This window comes from Fukomys damarensis, unplaced genomic scaffold, assembly GCF_012274545.1.
Source record: "Fukomys damarensis isolate Sample0158 unplaced genomic scaffold, DMR_v1.0_HiC HiC_scaffold_6, whole genome shotgun sequence".
Taxonomy (NCBI): Eukaryota; Metazoa; Chordata; class Mammalia; order Rodentia; family Bathyergidae; genus Fukomys; species Fukomys damarensis.
The window spans coordinates 29,478,074-29,498,661 of NW_022900918.1; the positions used below are offsets into that span (position 1 = coordinate 29,478,074).

The 20,588-nt window shown below is 41.3% G+C and overlaps 1 protein-coding gene across 5 annotated transcripts in view; it reads right to left on the reverse strand.

Annotated features, from left to right (window-relative positions):
- Positions 1–20,588, reverse strand: part of Abcc4 (ATP binding cassette subfamily C member 4) — a 216,336-nt gene that overhangs the window by 25,811 nt on the left and 169,937 nt on the right. For all 5 annotated transcript variants that reach the window (XM_010630726.3, XM_010630733.3, XM_010630742.3 and 2 more), the window contains 2 exons: positions 13,588–13,743; positions 4,071–4,160 (listed from right to left, as the gene is read on the reverse strand). In XM_010630726.3, the coding sequence (XP_010629028.1) occupies positions 4,071–4,160; positions 13,588–13,743 (246 nt within the window). The remainder of the gene's footprint in view (positions 1–4,070; positions 4,161–13,587; positions 13,744–20,588) is intronic.

Genomic DNA, 20,588 nt, shown 5'->3' on the forward strand with positions numbered 1-20,588 from the left:
GTAAGGGCAGCAGGAACCTGCAGTAGAACCTTGCAGAGTTTCACCCTGCAGGAGGTCAGGGAGCTCAACTCAGGCCTTGCAGCCAGAATTCGGCCTGAATCTCAGGGGTCTGCTTTTGGCTTGCTGAGACTAATGGACTTAGTTCTACACATTGCTGCCTATATTATCTATTGTGACAGCAGAGATGTACCCTCAAAGGGGCTCTTCAATTTTTTTTCTTTTCATCATATTTTTAACTTTTATTTTAAATTTTTAATTTTTTCCCATTCTGCAAATTCTTCCTTTTTTTCTTTCTTCTTTTTCCCACTCAGTCTCTTGCTCCCCCATGTTATTCTTCATCTCCCTTTTTGTCCCTATTCCTGCCCAAATTCAGATTTCTTCTTTCTCTTTTCTTCTTTTTCCTTCACTTGATTGTCATTAGTTTCAAAGAAAAGTGAGTACACTTTATAGCTTTCCTGTTACTGTTAAGTTTTTCTATTCTTGTCTTTGTGCTTGCACTGTCTTTCCCTCTTGTCTTCAACAGTTTCCTAGAGTTTGAGTGATCATCCTGTGTCCTCTGGCTTCACTTAAACCTTCTATTCTTTCACCTATCTTTTCCTCTCCTCCCAATTCCTTCTAAGTCCCCATCCTGAAGGGTAAAGTTGCTATACTGAAGAGTTTATTCACTATAAACCTATTTTGGCCTGGTCCTCAATTTTGATTTAATTCACACGGTTAAAGGTGATAGATTAGTAGCTGCCACAAACGGCAATTTCTAAGCTGTGCTTGACGATGTTGTGTTGCTGATTGTATCAACTGGGCTAAAGGGTTGTGATTGATTTAATGAGTTGTCCTTTCTGATATTATGAAAATGAGAGTGTCTCTGAGCCATTAGAGGCTGAAAACCTAAAGAGCAACTATATCAGGAAGATCAAAGTATTAACCCAGGCATTAAAACAAGGACGGACCAACAACAAAAATAAAAATGAAAAAAACACTTAAGCAAGGCACAAATACAGACTTTCAGTACACCAACAGCAAATTCTAAGGGAAACAAGGTGGAAAAGTCTGACAATCAACAATTAGGACACCCTGAACTCATAGCCCAGGAAGTAACAAAACAGATCAGGCTCTAGAAAAATTTAAAACAGAAATAATTTCCCAGATAACAACAGAGATGGCAAGCACAATGAAAGACATGATTAGGGACTTTAGAACAGAGACCAAAAACAAAACAAAACAAACAAAAAAACCCAGCAACAACAACAAAACAACAAAAAATCTTGATGAACTCAGGACCATGATAGAAGCCATGAATGCCCAGCATAGAAAAGAAATGGAATCCATGAAACAGATTCAGATATCCAGGAGATTAAAAACTCTATTGAAAGCTTTCACAGCGGGATGAATGAATGTGAAGATAGAATTTCAGATACAGAAGATAGGATTGCAGTCAGTGACCATGAAAAGAGAGATCTCTTAAATGTTTTTAAGGGATCATGAGAAATAGATCCAACAACTCCTAGTTGATGCAAAGAAGAACAACATAAGACTGAGAGGAATCCACGAAGTAGCAGGAGAAAATACAAGTGACTTAAAAAAACTGTTCACAGCATTAATGACAGAAAGCTTTCCCAAACAGAGGGGAAGAATTGACACACAGATAAGTTAGGCATATAGGACTCCAATTAGCCATGATCAAAAAAATCTACACCTAGACATATAATAGTCAAGATCCTGGAAATCCAACAGAAGAGCAAAATACTGCAAGCAGTTAGAGAAAAGAAACAAATCACATGCAAAGGAAAGCCCATCAGAATCACAGCAGACTTTTCAACACAAACCCTTGGGGCAAGGAGAGTGAGGTATTTCAAGCCCTAAGAGAAAACAACCTCCAACCTACACTGATGTGTCCTACAAAAGTATCTTTCAAGATGGATGGGGAAATAAGACACTTCCATGACAAAGAACACCTGAGAAACTTCATGAATACCAAACCAGCACTACAAACAATTCTAAACAATATCCTAGAAAAAGACAGTGAAGGTTACAACACCATGAGGTCCAACAGAGCAAATCAATTAGGCAAGGCAAGAAACTAAAGGGAGAAGGGGAAAAATTTTAAAGAGCCAACAACAGGACAATAACATGACAATGACAAGTGAATACAGAAGAATATGAGTGGCCCTGGATTCAAGGTGCTAAATCCTTTGCTGGTATCTCCCCAGATAAATGCACTTAGAGCATCACACTTATAATTCCAATGAGGTGAAGTTGTGAACCCACCTTCAAAAGATCTGATCTTCCAAGGATTCCAGGGAAAGGATTCTTGACACCCAATGACCCCAACATCCATAAACTCATGGTCATGAAACTCTAATTACCACTGCAAAAAATTTAAAGTATGCTAGAACATATGCTAGAACTCAGCTACTTTCCCCCATCCAGATGATAAAAGAATAGAAGTGCTCTAGAAAAAAATACCCTGCAAAATGAAGGAAAAAAACCTCACACTGTTTTAACAATCTCCATACAAGCAATATAAATAGTTTCATGATAAAATTTCTTAGGTACAGATTTCTGAATAAGTATATGATTAAGAAGAACTGGAATCATATAAATACAATGTTGCCCCATTAATCTTTAGGAAAGCCACCAAACCTTTCAGTTAAAAGTATATAATGTCACAAGGAATTATTGTGGATGACGTGTTCTTAAAGTAATTTTACTACCTGAAAATCTGTGAAGAGAAACATCAAGCTCTGAAGCAAGTAAATTATTTACTCGTAATTCCTGTTCTTTTAGGGTGTGTCCCACTGTCACTGTTAAATTTGTCCAGTGAGGACATAAGCAGAGGATCGCCTAGACTGTCTCTACCATCTTTGACACACAACAGCTCTCCCCACATCTTCCCTCCTTGAATTTCATTAGAAATTCACAGCCTTGAATGAAACCAGAGGTCAACTACTTTTCAAGCAGGAGATGGTGAAGTGTGCATCCCCATTTGGGACAGTGAAATCCCCACAGTTGCTGGAAAGCTGGGTGGATATATGAAGACTCAGCATGGACATGCTTTCAGAAACAAGAATTACAGGCAGGAAGCTGTCAGGCCTCCAAATCTACTTGCTACCCACAGAACCCCTCTTTATGATTTCAGCGCTAACCCTGAAAAGGGGCAACAATGACAAATGCACCAACCCAAAGCAAAAGTAATGACGAGGACAGATCACTGAGATTTGTGGGTTTTTTTTTTTTAAAGAAATTTCTAGGAAATGAAGAGATCAACCATTCAATACATATTCATTAAATGCTTACTTTTTACCAGTAAAAGCATGAGCTAGGTCCTATGAGGAATTAGAAGCCTAAGGTATGGTTTCACTAAGTAGCTTAGAATTAATTTGTAAAACTAGAGTGAGCATGCAAAATACTCAGTGTTGAAATACATATAAAAACCAACAACATCTTAACAGTCAAAGCCCTTGTCCTGCGAGGGCAAGGAAATGCAAACCAGTGGTCCGCAGGGCAACACTACACAAATAATAGAAAATCCTGTAGAAATGAAGGTATCTGTCTAAAAACTCAGCAAAGGCTCTGGGGTTGTTACCTGATTCATTCTGTAACATTAAAATGACATGTTCGCTGATGAATAATAATTGTCACATTCTAACAGCATAATTAGGCTTTATTTATAAGCATGTTTAAATAAAACTTGAAAGGCTTCTACAAGTACGATCTCAGTTATCTTTCAGTTAAAAACAAGGAACTATTCAGTTCCTGAGAACTTCCTAAGAATAGAGCAGTAGAATGAATGTTACAGGGCACTTAGCCACTGAGATAACTTGAACTCATGCACACAACTTCTAACACTGCTCCACTAAGGACAAAGAAGATAAGGTATCCTGCTGTTAGATTATGAGAGACGTGAAATGAAAACATGAGACATTTTACTTCTGGTTTCCATAATTATCAATATGTACATTTAATATATCCATGTCATCAATGTCCTGTGTGGGAAACAATTGAGTTAAACCAATCAGCTCCCCTCAGTTAGCTGCAAATATACATACACATAGTCACAGGATATAAATTACCTCTTCTAAGGCATTCCACAGTTCCTCATCTGTGTGCTCATTGAAGGGATCCAGGTTTTTCCTCATTGTTCCAGTAAACAAAACGGGTTCCTAAATGCCCCAAAAAGTAAATGTCATTACTGTACTCTCTTTCCATCATATTCAGAGCCTAACTCTCAGAATAGAATTAAACTGCCCCCCAAAACCCCTAAATTCACTATAGGCATTACTTCTAAGGGTGCAGATGCCTGCTTACAAAATTCTATTGCTTTCCCATAGTAGAAATTGTGCTCCAAAATCTATTCCATAAAGCTGTATGCTCACAAAAGAAACTGCTGCAGTATTTCATATTAATAAGGGATGAAGAAAAAAAAAAGGAAGGCTGAGAGAGAGAGAGAGAGAGAGAGAGGGAGGAGAGGGAAAGAAAAAAGAAAGAAAAAGAGAGAGAAAGAACATACTTTCTTGGTAATATCTGTGCAGACATAAAATGCAAAGATATACTTATTTGAAGAACTTTATATCAACAGAACTACAGAAATTAGTTGTCTATCCTGGTGTCACACTGGAAAATACCAATTGCATGCATAACTAGTTGATGAAATATTTTATTCATTGGTAAACAGTCATCCAGGATTGGGAGTCTCCCTGCATGCTGCAATGGGACCTTCTGGCCTTTGTCCAAAGGGGACATAAATTAATGGGGCCAGTGGCACCTCTAGTCATGAAGAGATCGCCTCTGATGTTGTACCAGCAAATCCCTGTGTTATCTTGGCTGTGCATCAGGGATGCCTGCCTTACCAAACCTCATTATTAACTACAAGGGCAAAATAACTTGAAACCCATTGTGAGGCATATCATGTAATAAAATTATTTCAATTTAAATAGCTCTTTCTAATCATATGCCTTAGAAGGAGTCCATAATTAAGTTGCTCTTGAAATACTCTGGATTTCAAGAGAGAATCATGTCCAAAAGCTTTTGGCATCCGTGCAAATGCTATCTTTTACAAGTCTCTAGCAGCCCAGGCTGCGTGGTCAGGGCAGCAGAGAACTCAACTGGCTTTTTCAGTGAAGGTGCCCGGATGAGGGGACAAGAGAAGCAATGGTTCTTCCTCAGGTCCTGGAGAACTGCTCAAGGGACATCAGCTTCCACTCTTGTCTGGTCCCGGGGCTGGGCTCCAGTGCCCAAGAAAAAAAAGACTAAGGGTGACTCCTCTCTAGCCATGAAGAAGAATGACATTTCTAGCAGACTCTCGGTCTTAAGATCAGTATGGGAAAAATGGAAGCAAAAGGCCAATGGCTTCCCATTAAAATACACAGCAAAATCCAAAAATTAAAAAGACATTATAGCCAGGCATGATGGTGCACGCCTGTAATCCCAGCACTCGGGAGGCTGAGGCAGGAGGATCTCTATGAATTTGAGACCAGCCTGGGCTACATAGTGAGTTCCAGGTTAGTCTCAACTACATAGTGAGATCCTGTCTCAAAAAACTTAAAAAAAACTACAAAAAAAAAAAGACATTAAAACAGGCATTATATCACACTAAGTAGTTGATTAAGTGACCAATATCTCTCAAAAGCACCAAAAAATGAATGGTCAGTCATACAATGTTTCAGAATCACTACTGAATTGAACTTAAGGGAAAAAACAAAAACAAGAGCTTTTATTTAGATGATAAAGATGTGGTATACATACACACCAATTTTCCAAGATGAATGTAATTATAAATTATAAATACATACTAATAAAAGAAACTGAAATGGTTAAAAAAAAAGAATTTTCACTTAAATCTACCGAGTTTAAGGCTAAAGTCTAAACAACAATCTACGCAGTGGTGGGGATTTCTTGTTAGGGAATTACCATCATTCTTTTTAAAAGAAAACAAACACTACCACGACCAACTCTAAGATTCCAACAAGTTGGGTAGTGTCTTCTTTTGTTGCTTATATGAAGCTTAAAGGGCAACGTTTCTGGGGCAGGGTGCTGCTACCCACCTTTCCTCTCTACATGACGCCTCTCCCGCCACCCCTAAGGAGCTCCTTGCTATGTGATATTCCACTCAGGGTCTGGGAATGGTGTTGGAGGAGACACAGGGGCTGGAAGGATGGACTAAGGAATCAGCTCTGTGCCTACAAGGAGAAGACAGAAGTGGTCTCTTGGCCTACATTAACCAGCACAGGTCCATTTTCTCATCAGGGTGGCTTCTATCACCACAACTACTTTCTCTTTCAGGCTCTTCTACAGCAAAATCATTTCTCGTAACAGGTCTAGTTTGATGAAAGTATCCTCCTGGGGGTTTACAAAGTATACTCTTGTGAGATGATTCCTAAGCCAATCTATGAGAAAACTGCTTTGCTTTTTACAAACAAGTCTTCCTCTGTTAAAGGATGAAAAGGTTCCTAGTATTTAGTGAATCAGAAATACTGATTCGGTGTCTTATGCGAACAGGCTCAGGAATGCATGAGAAGTCCAAACCCCTACTTCTGCATCAGGGCCTTGCACCTGTGTCCTCCCTCACCACCTCCCTTAGGAACTCCGGGGAATGATGAGTCTCTTCAAAGACTGGGGGACTAACATGAGATCTGAGGCCTGGGCCATGTGCAGCTGTTCTGTGATGGCCCAAGGAGATTCTGTTACTTGTCGCCAAACCATGTTGGGCTGGCAGGAGAAGACAAAAGTTAGGTTCGAGCACCTCCCACTGCAATAGAGCCCTGCCTAAATTTATACTGTCAGTTTAAATGAATAATGTTGGGCAATCACTGATGTTTATTCAGTAGTATCAGAAGAAAAAATTTAGTAAAGAAGAACATTTTTGTCCTTTGTTATGGCATGCTGAATATATATTTCATGGAGTAAAGTTCCCATCAAAACTTTTGAATGAGGAGAACGATTTAATAAAATATTGAGTGAAGCTACATTTTTCTTTAAAACCAGCAAGCAATTTGTTCACAATGCCTGTTTTACTATGCCAATGTGTTTTATGTGTGGTGTTCATTTTGGTTTCTACTCATTCTACTTTCATGCACTTGCCAAATAAGAAACCATTATATTATCTCCAAAAGGTAATAAAAGTGCTCATAGTAGACACATATTGCAGGAGTAGATAAGGGTCAAATTAATTATCGTTTCTGATAGATATTATTATTTCAAGTACCCACCTCTATGCATTGAAGCTAATAAACTAGTATTATAAATAAGTGTTGTAAAAATGTTTGCAGGCAGAACATTTCAGTGTGGAGATTTATGGGAGGACATACAACCTTCTTATAAATATATATAAAATTTATTAGGCTAAATATATTTTTTTCTGAAGGTACATGTTTAAACCTTGTTTAGTAAGAGTTTTGTTTTTACTTCTACAGTTGGTTGGCACAGTACAGTTAGGGAAACAAATGCTCTTGTTTAGTGCAATAATTTAAATGGAAAACTAGTATCAAACATGTTTGTCATCATGGTTTAAAGTTCAAGCATTTTTTTAATCCTTTGTTATAATTAGTAATTAACTGTTTCCTCTACTATTAATATCATAACTTCGTGTTAGAGAGATGGCCCAACAGTGGCCCATGTGAGTCGAAATATTTAGGACAGTAAATTGATAATCCCTCAAGACAAGTGCAAGACTAAAAACCACGGACTTACTAGACCTTTTGTGCACACCGACTGGAATACAGGCCTCCATTATCTCAAGAAGAAACCCTACCCACTGACCTTCAGTCACTTAAAACGACAGCCTCAGACCAAGACAAATCTGTTACCAACTAGCAAGACAAAGCAGGACACTTTGCCCTCATCTTTTTGGGTCCCAAACCAGGAACTTTCCTCTACTAAAATATACTTCAACAGTTGCTACTGCTGCTACTGCCCCTATGTGTTTATTTTCAAATCCCAAGAACCTTTTTTAAGGGCAGCACATCGCCTGCTCTCCAGAATGAGGGAGTCACCTGAAGTCACTTTAAATCTTTGTTCCCTTTTTTTTTTCCAGTCCTGTAGCCTCTGAATGAACTGATCACCATCCATTTTCAGAAGAAAAGAACATTGTTCACCAACAAAGGAAAAAGAATTTAAGTCGTGTAAAGTCTTCTTTAAATACAAAAAGGTCACCAGCTCCAGAGAGTGGTTCCATGGGCTGTAATGAAGACTTCAGTGTGCAGAAACAAAGGCAGACTGCATTAGGCCCAGATCCAATTGTATTTCTTTACTAGTAACAGCATACCTACCTTTTTTCTCTTTGAGTTTTGTTCTCAGAAAAGAAAGGAAGAAAAAAAGAAAATAGAAAAGAAAACCAGGTAATCAAAAAGAAGTCTTAAAGGGACACAGCTCTGGTTAACCTTTTCAACTTATTGAAGAAAATTCAGAAAATAAAAATACCAAAACAGCAAAATGGACTGTTTAAAAACTACCTGACTTTCTTCTAATATAATTTTTGAAAATCTATTCAATATAAAAAAGGAATATTTAATCATGATAGAGATTTTAGCTGTTGATGTGCACCAACCCTCGGGGTGCCATAATAAATGTTGAATTTGCATGGAATTACTCTTCAACTGAAAACATTTTCCTTGTGCCAAAAGGAGAGGGGCACTAGGTATAAAAAATCCACCCAAAAGAGTTTTGAAATCCATTTTTCCAGATGCGCTATGATAAGCAAGCTATACCCTGAAGACAGTCTCAGCTTGGGGTTCTTATCAAGGAGTGCATTTAACCACTTCAGGTCAGGAGCTTAAAAATGTGGTTCAGCTCCCCGCTCTTTTGAAGGAGGTAACTTAGGAAGCACCTTCACAGTTGGCTTATTGCTGAAATTTTAACACCCATGGAGGAATCCCTTCTTAAGGACACAGGGTTTGTTTCAAAAGTGACACCCATACTCCTACCCAGGTCCTTAATCCCCAGCTCTACACTGATCACGGAAGGTTCAAGAGGGGCAAGGACCCTGACCCTGAACCATCAGAAGAGAGAGGACAGGGCATTTCCTCTTGGTCACAGAAAGGGCTCTGAGCTCCAGAGAGGTGTATATCTGACCCTTAGCCCTTGACACAGCAATGAACCTGTTCCTTAAACAATTTTCCTTCAGTGCTGAGTGTCACAGGTTTTGTTCTGCAAAAGAACCCTCCACCAAAATTTAGTTTTTCAAAACTATTGTACTGAACTGTGCCAAGGAGGGACAAAATCGTAGGAGAACGTATCTTTTGACTTTGTTCTTATTTATTCCCTTCACTCATGACTTTTGGGGATCCTTTATAAGTGAGGTAGATAGAAAACACATAAAAAATCTGATGAGATATGATTCAGCTGTCAACAAATGTTTACTAAAAAAATTTTTTTTAGTCTGATAGTCCTGCGTTTTGACTCTATTCCTTATTAGCTGTTGGCCTTAAGGCAGGCTGTAAATCTTTTGCAGGCCTCAGTTCCCTTCCTGGGACATGGGGCTCAGCCTATCCACCTTGCACAACTCTATGGAAAGACTAATATAACCAAATTTGTTTCTTGGTGCTGAGCTGGCCACATGGGGCAGGACAGAGGGCAGTGTTGCAGACTGCAGGTGCAACCAATGGATCATGAAATCAATTTTGTGGCTCATGATCATCATTTTATGTTTTATATGAACTTGAATAGAATGGATAAAATAGAAAATATCAGAGCACAGAGTGACAAGTGATGATGCTTTATGAAATTTTTGTTTCTGAGCATGTGTGCATGCAGGGGCATGCATATGGGCCACAGGGCATCAGGAAACAAAACAATTATTCCTGCAGATCCCACGGGCCACAGTGAGTTACAGGAGCATGTGCAGGAGCCTCAGGAGCTCCCTCCTTAACAATCTCCCTGAATTAGCCTTGAAGCCTGGCTCTTCAGTTTTTAACTCTGTCAAATGAAAGCGACAAAAAAAATTGACCAAACCATTAAGTGAGAGGTGTCAGGGAAGGAAGCTAAAATATGTGGAGGGTTCCACCAAGGTGAGGGATTACCACCCCATGGGTAGCTCATCAGGGCTGCAACAGACATCAGAACAATGGGGGGGCAGCCCTGTCTTCCAGGAGATAGCCAACAGCGAGGAATGTGGGGACAATGGCTGTGGGCTTCACGGGGGCTGCAAAATATTACACGAGTACTAAGAAGGAGTCAGGAAGTGGTATAAGCCAGGGAGGGAGGAAGCCAGGAAGGCAATGTGATGGTCTTGTCTTTTGTTCCTCCAGGGGAAAATATTCCATTTCTCTATCAGGCTTTGTCCTAGAACTCCTATTGTGTGTGTGCTTTGGTTTGGGTTGGCTGCCTCACTATTTATACTTATGTAAATAATTTTGTTTAAAGAAAACCACCAAGAATTACAAAAACATAAACAAGGAAATCAATGAGTCAAGACCCATTTTACTTCAGGAGCAATCATACCTAAAAGGGTAGTACCCTAACTCTTAATAAAGTTACTGTTGGGCCGGGGATTTAGCTCAGTGGTTTGGTGGCCTGCCTCACAAGTGCAAGGACCTGAGTTCAATCCCTGGTACCAAAAATTAAACAAACACATACATACATACATACATACATACATACATACATACATAAATAAATAAAGTTACTGCTTTTCAAACATTTCTGAGAACCAGGAACAGGGTTCTAATGAAGCCAATTCTCCTCCCCTCCCCCTCCTTTTTTTAGTACTGGGGATCAAAGTCAGAACCTTCTGCTTGTGAGGCAGGCAGCACCACCACTGAGTTAAATACCCAGCCCTGACTGAGCTAATTCTTCTTAACAAATCTGTGAGGCAGAAGTTACTAGTCTGGTTTTAGGATGAGGACACTGAAGATGGAGGGCAAGGTGACATACTCAAGGTCATTCACTTGCAGAAAGCAGTGAGGGACAAAATATGTGGGTCATGTTCGTGCTCAGTACACGCTGTCCAGAATGGATTCCTGGGACCCTTTATTCACTACTGTATGTTTCTTGTATCAACCAACACTGCGCCTTGGAGACAAAGGCATATAAAGGCAAAATATAAAGGTTCCGTGTTTACAATGCTTGGTGATCGTGATCTACATAGATACAAAGCTCAGCCCTGTTTTGTAAGTACGTTCTCTGGAGTGGATACACAGAGCATTTGCCCAAAAGGAGGGTGGGAACTTATGGAACAGAACCAAAACCTGGTGATGTCAAGTTGTACTTAGTCTTTGCTCAGATGTGCTTCCAAAACATTCCTGGCAGAGCCAAGAATCATCTAATGCTACTCCTTTATTTAGAGCTCTTTTATGTACACAGGCATACAACCATTTCTTATGAAGAAGCATTAAAAGTAGCATAGGGCACGTTTCTAGAGCCTTTCATTCAAAGATATGAAAGTACTTTATGGACAGGCTCATTGTCTCTATTAAATAAACCTCCTCTGGCCCATTTCTGAGACGAGTACAACCAAAAGATCTAACTTGGGAATTTTAGTTTTTGTCTAATACTGTAACCACTAAGTCATTGTTCTAAAAGCCAGAGGGAAATTCATGTGCTGAGAAAAACTTATGTTTTTATTGAAAGGGTGATCTATTTTTTTTTTGAATTGTGAGAAAATACATATTATATTAAATTTACCACCTTAACCACTTTTAAGTATGTAGTTCAGTGTATTAAATATTCACACTGTTTTTGTGTTCTTCACCACTATTCAGAGGATTTTTTTTTTTCATGTTATAATACTTATGGAAACTGTACTCATTAAACAAGGTAGCATCCCAGCCTTTTCTGAGCTCCTGGCAAATACCATTCCCTCTTCATGACTCTAAGTACCTCATATTAGCAGAATCATTCGGTATTTGTTATTCTGTGACTGGCTTTTTTCTTTTAGCATAATGTCTTCCAGGTTTATCCCTGCGGTAGGACATTTCAGAATTTCCCTCCTTTTTAATGCTGAATAACTTCCCATTGTATGTAGAAGCCACATTCTGCTTATCCATTCAACGGATGATGGACACTTGGGTGGCTTCTTCCTCTTGGCCACTGTGAATGCTGCGATGAACATGGATGGACTATATCTCCTCCAGACTCTGCTTTGATTCTCTGGGCACATACCCAGAGGTCGAGTTGCTAGATCATGCAGGGGCTCTCAGCTTTGTGAGGAGTTGCCATACCATTCTGTTCCATGGCTGTACTATTTTATATCCCCACCAGCACAGCACAAAATTTCATTTTTCTCCATTTCCTCACCTAACACATTATTTTTTAATTTTTTGAAAGGAGCCATTGTGAGGTGGTATCTCATTGTGGTTCTGGGTAGCCTGATTTCACAATTTCTAGAAGTATTTCCTGTATTTGAGAGGACAATGGCAGGTAGCAATGGCTGTACTCAGTCATAAGATAATTGCTCATGTTCTCCTTCCCTTGGGTGGCCACCTTCTCAGTGCCACCTAATAAACAGTATTTGAAGGCTCGTTCTGCCCACATGCCCAGAGAGCGCATCTCTAGATCTTTTTTTGTTTCCTCTCTGTATTTCTCATCTTGGTATGCATCTGTGTATGTTCCTTAGCTTCCCTTGACGGCCAGATGATTGCAGAGTGTAAAACACCCCAGAATTCCCACCTAGCAAGTCTGGAGTTGAATACGTGCAAGTGTCAGGGCCAAGGACAGAATGAAGATTTGAAGCCCCAGAGTTGCAGGCCTGTGGGGACAGGCCCACTGTACTGGAGGACAGTAATTATTCAATAAATACTTTCTGGATTGACGTTGAATAGATGAACTGAAAGCAATGACAGGAGTCTCTATTGTGCATGTAATCCAATCTCTAGAACACTCCCTAAAAGTCTTCTATTATGAAGCAGAAGAAAACAAAATCAGAGCACAAGAGGACAGCAGTGAAAGTCTCCACCATTACAGCAACAAGGATGAGGTCCGAGTGAAGCACTCTGCACACACTGACAGCTCTCAAGAGGTGCGACCACTGGCTGATGGGCAAGGAAGAGAAAACAGGAGAGCAGAAAGCTGCAATTCCTTTTCCTTGTCTTCCTTGCCATCCTGTGGTGACTGCTTCTCTGGCTAAAATCACGTACTAATGCCTACGCTCTAAGAATGTCTGTGAAGCATCCATAAGCTCTGTAAATCTCAAAGCCCCATGGTTTCACAGAGGCCCTCTATGGAGATAATCACCCCTGAAATGGTAGCTTTACTTCCTACAGCAAAATTCCCTCATTAAGACACTTAAAACTCCAAGTTTCCCTACAGAAATCTCTCAAGTGCTAAACGATCCATTTATCATTCTGTCCTCAGAATTATGTGGTTATCAGCGGATAAAACTGTGGCACCTAGGGGAGTAGAGTCCAGAAATCTATCTGGGTAAGCGGTTATTACTGAATCAGTCCTCTCCATCTCCTCCACCCACACACACAGGCACACGTGCATAAACTGTAGTATCTGATGAAAATACTTGCTGGAAACACCTATTAAAGTATGCTCTATTGGGGGAAAAGATCAATCCTTCCATCCAATTTAAAAAAAACCAATAAAATTAAAAGCAATTCAACTTAGGTGCCCATATAAAAGGAACATGTACAAACGTTCTGACTTGCATACCTGAGGTATGATTGACATTTTCTTCCTTAAATCATGAAGTCCAATTTCAGTTGTCAAGATCTTATCAATCCAAATTTTACCTTCAGGTTCTGACAATCTAAAAAGGGCTGAGATGAGAGAACTTTTTCCAGCTCCGGTTCTTCCCACAATTCCAACCTATAGAGAGATCCAAGAGGAGGGATTAAAAGTGAACAATATTCAACAAACGTAGGAGAACATTTTTGGCTCTTAAAGTGAATTGTGGACGTTTTATTCAGTGTCTTCTCAAAGTTTCTCAACCGCAGGTCTGTTGAGCTTGGGGCCTGGGTAAGTGCTTATGGTGGAGGCTGTTCCGTGCCCTGTCAGATGATCGCCAATAACCCTGGCCCCAAGCTACCAGAGCTCAGAAGCTGCCCCACACTGTGACAACCCAAACTGTCAGACACTGACAAGTGACCTGGGGAGCAGAACTGCCACCACTCAGACCCACAGATCTACAGAAGAGTTAAAATTAGCCAACGGTCTCCTATCTGGGAAAAGCCAGCAGCCTCCTAAGTGGTTTCAAGAAGACAGCTTTTAAGTGAGCTTTGCTTCCAAGGTCTAAGTAATTTGAGCCTGGAGAATGTCTGGGATAATTTCACAAAGATGTTAACAACTCAAGTGGGAAGTGTTATGTATAAACAAGTACTAATTTTTCCAGAGTCCTTAAGATAAATTATGCATAGTAGCGAAACTAAATCTTGTTATGTTCTTCTGTCTCAAAATACCTTAAAATTTCAAAATACAGGGCTCCCATATCTTAAAAGATAGTAACCAGTAGCCAAACGTGCATAATGAGATGAAAAACAACAACAACAACAACACAAATAACCTTTGCTGTTTATATGGGGCCTTTCATCTGAGCAGTTCAAAAGACATTTTACAAACCAATTAATACTTGCAGTTGCCCTTGGGAAAGACTCAAGTCAAATATCATTCCTCTTATTAAAGACAAAGACAAAGAGAAACGAAGTGCACTGACAATAAGATCAAAGAATCGATGATAGATGATAGTAGGTAAAATGCTGGTCAGGAAAAGGGAGTTGTATGGTAAAAGTTGGCTTCTGAGAAGGATGCGTTTAATCCTGTATTTGGAAAGCTGGCCTTTTACCAAAGAGCTTCTGACCTGAAAATTCCCTGGTTAAAGAGAGCTTATTCAGGAGAGGGCAGCAGCATCCTTATTTAAAAATCTCGAATCAGTGAATGGTGTAAAACATGTCTTCAACCATTTGTCAATGAATTCAATAGAATTTAAAATCTCACTGCTTCACACAGTGAGGAAGTGAACTTTGCTGCTCTCTGCTTATGTGCTGGGAATTTTTAAGTGTTATCTCATTGGAATCCTTTCACATAAAAATCCATAAAATCAACAAGGGCATTTCAAAAATTATCATTATAGAGGTTAAATATAAAAAGTGACTTTACCTAATTTTTAAAAAATCTTTATAGACATAATCCAGCTCACTGGAGTCCTAATTTGCATTTTATATGTGAGTTGCTCTCTGAACATGGGTATGTACGTCCTGGTGCATTTGCACGTGGCTCACGTCTGTGCCATGTTTGTGAGCTCCCGTGCTATCAGCTCCACAGTAAACCGATGTCTGCTCAAACCCACCCGTTTGTAGATCATTAGTAAATGGCCAGATTAGCCCCTTCAAACAGGGGATCCCGAGAGCTGCATCTAACTGTAAGGTACAAGTTCAAGTGAGGACAATTAAAAGGCAACTCAAGGAAAACCTAGGTTTCTCTCTATTATTCAAAGTCATCCAAACTAAAGTCTGATACCCTCAGAAAGGGCTTAGTAGTCTCCCGGACCTTCAGCCCAGGTTTATTAATGGAAATCTTCCTTTGCATAGGCTTCATCTTCCCTTGAAGGTGGTATTCGTTCAAATTCCAATTTTCAACAATACACCAGAAACACTGCGAACTGAAATGTGTCCTCCCCAAATTGGTATGTTTAAGCCCTAATTCCCAGTGGAAAATCATCAGGAGACTGGACCTCTAAGGAAATAAAGCAGATGAAGTCATAGGGTGGGGCTCCTTAATCCTGCAGATCTGGCATCCTCAGAAGCGGAGACACTGGCAGTCTCGCTCACCCTACATGCACGCAAAAGGGCCACACGAGGGTACAGTGTGGACCTGACTACCTGCAAGCCTGCTCGGCAACTGAACAGTGAAAGTCCAGCCTCCAGAACTGCCAGAGAACAAATTTCATTTTTTGGTTTTTTTCAAAACTACAAATCAGAACAAAAACCTATGGTTTGAAAGATTATCACAGGTCACCAGTAGGTTTTACCAGATGCAAGGGGAAGACATCACTAATATCAGTTTGTGTCACCAGAGGAACGCGATGAGATACCATAGTCTTATTTTAACCACTTTGGAATTGCCCCTTATGTTCCCCCTTGTGGGCCAAGCTTGGTCCCTGGAAACTGCATTAGCATGTCAGACATCTGTACTTGGCTCTCTCTCCATCCAACAAATTCAACACTCTCAGTGCCCAACATCTCACTCCCACGGTTGCTGCACCAGACGATCCCCCCTGGGATCTCTGAACTTCTTCCTAATACCTCCTTGCTTCAGGGTCCTCCAACAGCAGCCTGGTGTCCTGCCCTAAGAATCAATGCCCTCATTTTAACTCCAGCAGCCATCACCTGAGTGTAAGGCTTTCAAAAACAAAGCAAAGTCCTCCTAATTATAATCAGTGAAAATCAATTTGAAAAATAAAAAATATTAGCCATAACTCTAGCATTGTGATAGAACTGCTCTTTGTATCTGGATGGACTGTGTGTGTGTGTGTGTGTGTCTGTGTGTCTGTGTGCGTGCGCACATCTGCGTATTCCTAAGGTCACAAACTCACATATTTAAACAAATGAGATTAGTATGAATATGTTGCTATACTCTGTTTTCATGTACTATTTCATAAAAACTTTTTTTTAAGGGCCATATAATATTTCAGTATATGTGATCATTTATTTAACAAGTTCCCTATTGGTGAATGTTCAGACTAATATCTTGCTATTATAAATGACATCATGTTAAATATCCTTGAAGCTAAATCTTTGTAACCTTAATTATTTCCCTAACATCAATTGTCAGACATGGAACGGCCAGGCAACAAATACAAACATTTTCAAAGGCAGCTGATAGGCACTGCCAACTCACCCTTCAGAAATAGGGTTCTCTCCACTGCCCCCTGGCTCCCTGCTCATTTGCCAACCCACGTTTTCACTTTCTCTGAATCAACTTCAGTTTGACTCCCCAAAGTGGAACTGCTTTCCCCACCATGTCTTGCTAGAACAGTACAAGGGCTGCTGGCTTCCTGCCTCCTGTGTCCTCCTGGCTTCTCAGGCTCCACTTGTGAAGCACCACCCTGTACCTGGCACTGCACACTGAAAACCACCGCTACAGAACACTCCCAACCAACCCTGCCATCCTTAGCTATGAGTGCTTCCTTGGGGCCCCCACGCTGGTGTGAGGCCTGAACACGAAAATGTGTCACTCACCTGGTAGGTCACCCCACCGCGTTCTAAAGGTCCCTGAGTCTTCAGCCACAGGGACTCCCGGCCTCGCGCTTACTCTTGCGTCATTCACATGTGTCTCCAAGTTTGTTTCAAACGGTGAATTAAAAAAAAAAAAAAAAATTCTACCTGTCCCCCCATACAGACAACGGATGTCACAGCCCCTTTTCCTAAACATCTGTAACTCTGCGACCTTCTTCAGTCTTACAGAGTAGCCCATCGCTGCCCCTCTCCACCCCCTGCCCCTTTCCTTTTCTCTTCCAGACAGTCTTGCTATGTCCCTAAATTGCCCGGGCTAGGCTCAAACTTGTGATCCTCCTGCCTCAGCCTCCCAGAATGCTGGGACTGTAAGTGTGCACCACCGTGCCCAGCTACTACTTAGTTTCTTCTGCTGGACTGCATGTGCTATGGGAAGGATCCAGGTGGATTCACCTTTCTACATTTGTATTAGCTGTGGTGTATTGTGAAAAATAGGAATTCTAGAGGGAGCTGAAAGTTTAACTCAAGCTTGAGAAATTTTAGCAACACACTGTTCAGGCATATAATAAAGTGGAAGGAGAAGACAGATATGGCAGATGACTCCTGTTACCATACAAGCAGGGAAGCAAGTGGTTGGTGCCTCATTTCATGGGGCAGACGACAAGCTATGCCTTGAAAGTGGTTAAGCTCATCTTACACCCCAGGAGAATGATGCAACCTTTAATCAGGGTGTCAGGCTCTGTAGCACCAGGTGTGAGGTCCGATTACTTCCATTTTGCTAGAGAGAAAACAGGCTTAGTAAGATTAATGAACCTCTATGAAATAATCTGAGGCTAGAACTCAGGTTGGCTGGCATCTTGACCACTGTACTGAGGGCCTCCCTATCAGTCTGACGGCCCCGCCCGATTCCCCAGGAGGGAGAGAACAGGGAGGGATATGGCCTCCATGCAGATGTTTCCGGGCTGACAGAGCACACTGTGCAAGCAGGTGGGTGTGATATTAGGGGTGAAACAAGAATGTGCAAAGCTGTGGTCATCCTCAGGAGAGACTGGTGCCCACAGTGGAGGCTGGGGAGAAATGTGCAGTGGGGCACCATGGCTCGCCTGGGAAGAGAGAGACCCAATCCCCAGTTTGGGGTGGTGACGCTACTTTTTATGCCCTCCGCGGGTGAAAAGAACTCAAGATCTAGTAGCACTTGCGCAGCGTACTATGAGATACAGATCCAGGACAGCCACATGGAGACAGCTGGATCAGAGGTGCAATGTTCTGCAGAATTCAGACTCGACTGGAAAGACGCACATACATGCATACACTTGGGATGATGCAGAATTAAACTGCAACATAAACTCAGGACTTGAAGAGTATAAAAGCACAAAACAAAACAAAACTGTATGGTGATGAGTGGTCGAGGACTTTCTAGAGTATCACTTCAGCCTTGAGAGATACTGGGGTAACCCAGGAGCTCAATATCAAGGTATGGAAGGCAGTTTCCTGGAAATCATGGGTTACTGGTCAGGAAAAATGGCTGGTGGGCAAGAGGACTTCACTGGGAGTCTTACGCAAATGTGCTTCTGATGGGAAGGGGGCCTTCTGAGAGTCTGCATTTCTAAGAAATTTCCAACAGTGGTAGATGCTGCTGGAGCAGCCAGGAATGGCAAGCAGGAAGAGGGATGGAGATCCGAAGGCATGAGAGGAGAGCTCTCTAAGAAAACATTATGTAAAAAAGGAGAAAATATAGGGAACTAATATTTTTGCACATTACAGCAAGGTCTAGTACGCATCTGTAAAACTGTATTATCAAAGTAATAGCTCTGAGCAAGGAAAAACAATAACAATCGAAAATCAATGTACCTCTAGAGCTGGAAAACGCTTTCCAATGGCCCAGTACTTCCTCAAATGATCACACCAACCACAAAATCATCTAAACGCAAAAACGCAGCCACGGTTTACAATCTTACCTGGAAGCCTAGGGTGGGATTTACCTCATGTTTGTTCTTTATGTTTACTTGCTGTTTCTTCCCTACATTAGCAACCTGCTTAGTACCGATTACACTTTTCCTATTTACTGTAACTTCCGGGAATCTCAGCAGAGGAAACCATTGGAAAAAAAAATAAATAAAGCTCCGTTTCTGCTGCACTGGCACTGTCCACGTCCTCTGCCCATCAAGTCCGACACCAAAGGGGCAGCTGTAAATGGGAGCTGGGCACAGGTGTGGGGGCGAGGACACCTCCAGGTCCCAGCAGAGGGGAATCATCCCACCAGGACACACCCTGGACACAATCCCTAAATATTAGGGGGTGAATCCAAAGTCAAGTTATTGTAGACATTACACTGCAGTCTTCAAATCTGATTTACCTTCCAACATTTCAGCATCTCAAGTAATCCTGTGATTTTGGGATTTTAGGAATCTTTTTTTTAAAAAAACAGACAAAATCTGGGGATACACGGATTTCTAACCTGTACAGAGTTTCTTGGCTAATCGCTATTTTGTAGCTTCAGGGATACTTGAGGGATATCTGAGGCGTGCAGGAATGAACAGATCACACTGGCAGCGACTGACCCGGGACACTGCCCGCAGGTAAGCAACGAATCCCCGCACAACTGGAGAGACTGGCGCTCATCACAGCTGCAGCAACGTTTTGCCCACAGTCGTCCTCACCACCTTCACACCTACCAGGAAGCTGGGGACGTAATGAGAAGCAGGCTTTTGCCACACTGTTTACTGAAGCTGTTCTCTGTGTGCCCCTTGGGAAGCAACTGGTATACTCATTCTTTCAAGACACAAGGGTGTCACTCAGGAAATCACAGCTGGACTTCGTCACTGAATGGGTCTGAGGAGGAAAGAGTTTAACGAGCAGCCCCTCAAGTACCGAGCACTGCAGAAGTGGGAGATGTAGCTCCATAGCAGAGCCCTTGGCAGGTGCCCTGAGGTGTATGCCCAGTGATGACAGGAGGCGGGTGGGGAGAGAAAGGAGGAGGAGGAGGAAAAAGAAAAGAAAAATTACCCCACATTGTCATCCAGGGAACAGGCCATTGTGCGTTTTTCACAGTGTCTCCCTACTTGTTATGACGCTCATGGTAGGCTTTGTCAGCCCCCGCCATGTGCCCTGTAAAAATTCCACTTACTGGGGAAGAGTATGGATAGAAAATGTTCCCTAACCTTCAGGAGCCTCAAGGTACTACAAGATACAAATCCAGAACACAAATCATGCTCTGATATTCTCTTTTGTAATTGCGATTTTTTTTTTTTTTTAATTTTTGATATAGACTCATGTAGTTCAGGCTGGTCCTCAAGGTAATTCCCCTGCCTCAGCCTCCCGAGTGCTGTGTTTATGGGCATGCATGCACCACCACACCTCAAAAAAGTTTAAAAATTATGGTAAAGAGGTCTGGGGATTTAGCTTAGTGGTTCCAGCACCTGCCTCGCAAGCGCAAGGACCCGAGCTCAATCCCCAGTACCAAAAAAAAAAAAAAAAAAAAAA